Below are 3,957 nucleotides of genomic sequence, written 5' to 3'. Positions count from 1 at the left end.
AGGGGGACCCCGGTTGGGGGGGGGGACGACAGGGCTCACCTTCGCCTTTAGCCGCGTCCACTCCCGCCGCTCCACCCTGCGCCAGAGAGAGCCCAGACTGGTCTCCCAGTGCTCCCAGTGCCCCCCCCAACATACACTGGTCTTGCTGGGCACAAAGATGATGGGGGGGGGGGCGGGCTCCTGCCCCCTTCAGTTCCCCACAGTGTCCCCTTATTGCCTCCCAGTGCCCCCCACTCCCCTCCTACTATTTCTCAGTCTCCCCCAGTGCCTGCCAGTCCCTTCCTACTGCCTCCCAGTCACACTCTACTACCTCCCAGTGCCCCCAGTCCCTTCCTACTGCCTCCCAGTCACACTACTACCTCCCAGTGCCCCCCAAGTCCCTCCCTGCTGCCTCCCAGTGCCCCCCAGTCCCACTCTACTGCCTCCCAGTCCCCATCCCAGCCGCACCGCCGCTTGCTGGGGACGAAGCCGATGTCAGGGGGCTGCCCGGGGGGCAGGACGTGCCGTGCCTGCCACCACTCCTCGTCGGAGGCGTCCAGGACGTGGAGGACATCCCCGAATCGGAAGCTGAGTGCCTGGCTGAGGAACCCGCAGTCCTTGGCCTTGTCGTAGTCGAACAGCGCCCTGCCGGGAGACGTGGCTGTCAGGGGACACCTCCCCATCCCCATGTCACCTTGTCGTCGTCGTCCCCCAGTGCCCCCCACGACGTCCCCTGTCCCCGCTGACCGGACGTAGAAGCCGCGCTTGGGGTCACTGCGCAGGGACGCGCTGCCCGAGCCCAGGCTGCTGCTTAGCAGCTGCTCCCGCAGGTCGTGGATCTTGGCCTCGAAGCGGCTGTACTCTGCGGGGACAACGGGAGGAGTCAGGGGACCCTCAGGGACACCCAGGGACTGCCCCCCCCCCAGGGACCCCCTCCCCGCTCACCCTCGGGCTTGTACTGGGCGATGATGGTGACGGTCTGGCCGGCATTCTTCAGCGCCACTGCCGCCTGCTCGTGCGTGGCACTGCGCAGGTCCACGCCGTTCACCTGTGGGACAGGGACATATCACCACGGGGAGGGGGACGGTGATTGGGGGGGGGTGCGTGTCGCTGTGGGGCCGATGATGGGGACACACCACCTTAAGGGTGACGAAGGGGATGGGGACACATCGCCGCGGTTAGAGGGATGGGGACAGCTTTGGGGATACGTCCCTACAGGGACATTTCACCGTGGGGACGGCGACGGGGACATTGCACCATGGGGATGGCGATGGGGACATTTCGCCATGGGGATGACGACAGGGATGGAGACACATCACCGCAGGGAGGAAGATGGGGACAGCTGCAGGGCTGACAATGGGGACACGCGGCTGTGGGGACGATGACCGGGACGGAGACGGGACTGGGGACAGCCGCGTCCCCACGTCACTCACAGAGAGGATCTGGTCGCCCTTGCGCAGCTCCCCGCTGAGGTCGGCCGGGCCCCCGGCGAGGATGAAGGAGATGAAGATGCCCTCGCCATCCTCCCCCCCAACGATGTTGAAGCCCAGCCCCGTCGAGCCCCGGTGGATCATGATGCGCCGCGGCTCCCTGGGGATGAGGGACATCGAGGTGGGGACAGCCCCGGGGCGACAGGACACCCCAGGGATGCAGGGACACCCGGGACGTGGGGACGGTCCTGGGACGTGCCTTCAGGGACAGCCCAGGGACATGGGGACACCCCCGGGGATGGGGGGGACACCCCAGGGACACGTCTTGGGGATGGTCCAGGGGACACAGGGACACCCCCGGGGATGTGCCCTTGGGGACAGCCCAGGGACCCCCCAGGGATGGTGGGATGCGCCTTGGAGACATCCCAAGGATGCGGGGACACCCCAGGGATGTGAGGACAGCCCCAGGACATTCTCCTGGGGATACAGGGACGGCCCGGGGACATGGGGATGCTGCAGGGACATGCCCTTGGGGACCATGGGGAGAGCCCAGGGACACGAGGACACCCCAGGGATGGTGGGACACCCCCGGGACAGGCTTTGGGGACATCCCAAGGATGCAGGGACACCCCAGGGCTGTGGGGAAAAAGCCCAGGGGACACGGGGACATCGGGGACGGTACCTGGGGACGTCGTCCTCAGCCAGCAGGTCCTTGGGGCCGGGGGAGTAGCGCCGGGGGGACGTGGGGGTCATGGCCGGGGGGAACTCAGGGCCCAGGTAGCTTTGGGGACCGAGGTCTGCATCCAGGTGCGCTGAGTAGGCTGGGGACAGCGGGGACAGCAGGGTCAGGAGGGGCAGCAGGGACAGGGAGAGCAGGGACAGACGGGATGGGGACAGCAGGGATGGGGATGGGGGGGGGGTCCCACCACCCTGGGGAGAGGGGACAGTGCATCTGGTGTCCCCCTCCCGTGTGTGTGTCCCTCCCCAGCCCCCCGCCGTGTCCCCCCCCTCACAGCTGGTGACGTCAGGGGGGGCGAAGGCGTCCCCAAGGAAGGTGGCGGCCGGCTTAGCCACCCGCAGGTAGACGACGTCGTAGGTGTTCTTCAGCGCCGCCACCGCATCCTCGTGCATCACGTCCTCCAGGCTGACGTTGTTCACCTGCGGGGATGCGGGGATGTCGGGGGGGACGGGGACGGAGGGACACAGCTGCGTCCCGCCCCGTCCCAGTCCCCACCATGTCCCTGCCCCGTCCGTCACTCACGGCCAGCACCTTGTCCCCAGTTTGCAGCTGCCTGTCCCCATCATGTCCCCAACATGTCCTCATCCCATCCCTGTCCCCAGGGTGTTCCCAGCCCCAACACGTCCCAATCCCTGTCCTTGTCCCCCATCTGCAGCCATCCGCCCCCATCCTGTCCCTGTCATGTCCCCATCCTCACAGCGTCCCTGTCCCTGCTCACGGCCAGGATCTTGCTCCCAGTCTGCAGCCACCCATCCCCATCGTGTCCCCATCCTATCCCCATGGTGTCTCTGTCCCCAGGGTATCCCCATCATGTCCCTGTCCCCATCCGCAGGGTGTCCCCAGCCCCATTGTGTCCCCATCCTATACCCAGGGTGTCCCCATTGCGTCCCCATCCCCATCCCCATCGCGTCCCCATCCCCACTCACGGCCAGGATCTTGTCCCCGATCTGCAGCCGCCCGTCCTTATGCGCGGCGCCGCCCTCGATGACTTTGGTGACGTAGATGCTGTTGTCCCCCGGGATGTGCTGGTTCCCCACGCCCCCCGCGATGCTGAACCCCAGCCCTGGGTGGGGGCCGGGGGGGGGGGTCAGGGCAGGGACCCCCACACTGTGTCACCCCCCCACCCTGCCCCACCAGCTGGGGAAGCCCTGGGTGTCCCCAGCTTTGGGGTCCCCAAGGTTTGGGGGAGAGGGGGGAGGCAGAGGTCAGGGCAGCCCCACAGTTGGGGGTCCTGGGGGTCCCCGAGGGTGGAGGGTCCCCACAGACGTCCTGTGGGTGCCAGTCTTGGCCTGGGGGTCCTTGGGGGCATCCCAGTCAGTGAGGCTCCCCAGGTTTGGGGGTCCCAGTGTTGGTCTGTGGGGGTATCAGGGGGTCCTCAGGTTTTGGGGTCCTTGGGGGGATCCCATGGGACTCCCATGAGGGTTTGGTGGTCCCAGGGCCAGTCCACAGAGGTCCCTGGGAGGGGTCCCTGGGGGTCCCCAGGTTCGGAGGTCCCTGAGGGGGTCCCATGGGGCTCCTTGGGTTTGGGGGTCCCGGTGCTGGTCCTGGGGGGGTGTTCCCCTGTACCTTTGGGCCCCTTGATGAGCTTGACCTCCACCACCTTCTCGGCCAGGGCCTTGCGGCGCATGACGTAGAGGCGGACGACGGCGCCGGCCTCCTTCAGCGCCTCCACGGCCGCGCTGTGTGTCACCTCCCGCACATCCGCCTCGTTGACGAACAGGATGCTGTCGTTCACCCTGCACAGGTACCCGCTCAGACTGGGGGGGGCTGGGGGGTGTCCTGGGGGGCTCCAGGGGAAGGTCTTGGGGG

The 3,957-nt window shown here is 67.7% G+C and overlaps 1 protein-coding gene across 1 annotated transcript; it reads right to left on the bottom strand.

Moving 5' to 3' along the window:
- Nucleotides 1-39: 39 nt before the first annotated feature.
- DLG4 (discs, large homolog 4 (Drosophila)) lies at nucleotides 40-3,949 on the bottom strand (the record flags this gene model as incomplete). Its single annotated transcript, XM_010575815.1, has 9 exons — nucleotides 40-76; nucleotides 448-624; nucleotides 727-841; nucleotides 925-1,027; nucleotides 1,413-1,569; nucleotides 2,092-2,230; nucleotides 2,423-2,567; nucleotides 3,075-3,211; nucleotides 3,715-3,949. Coding segments are annotated over 9 exons (1,245 nt in total), but the record flags the coding sequence as incomplete, so codon positions are not given.
- Nucleotides 3,950-3,957: the final 8 nt, after the last annotated feature.

Source organism: Haliaeetus leucocephalus, unplaced genomic scaffold (assembly GCF_000737465.1).
Source record: "Haliaeetus leucocephalus isolate CR32 unplaced genomic scaffold, Haliaeetus_leucocephalus-4.0 Scaffold496, whole genome shotgun sequence".
In the NCBI taxonomy this organism is placed as follows: Eukaryota; Metazoa; Chordata; class Aves; order Accipitriformes; family Accipitridae; genus Haliaeetus; species Haliaeetus leucocephalus.
This window is presented reverse-complemented; position numbering and strand designations above follow the sequence as displayed.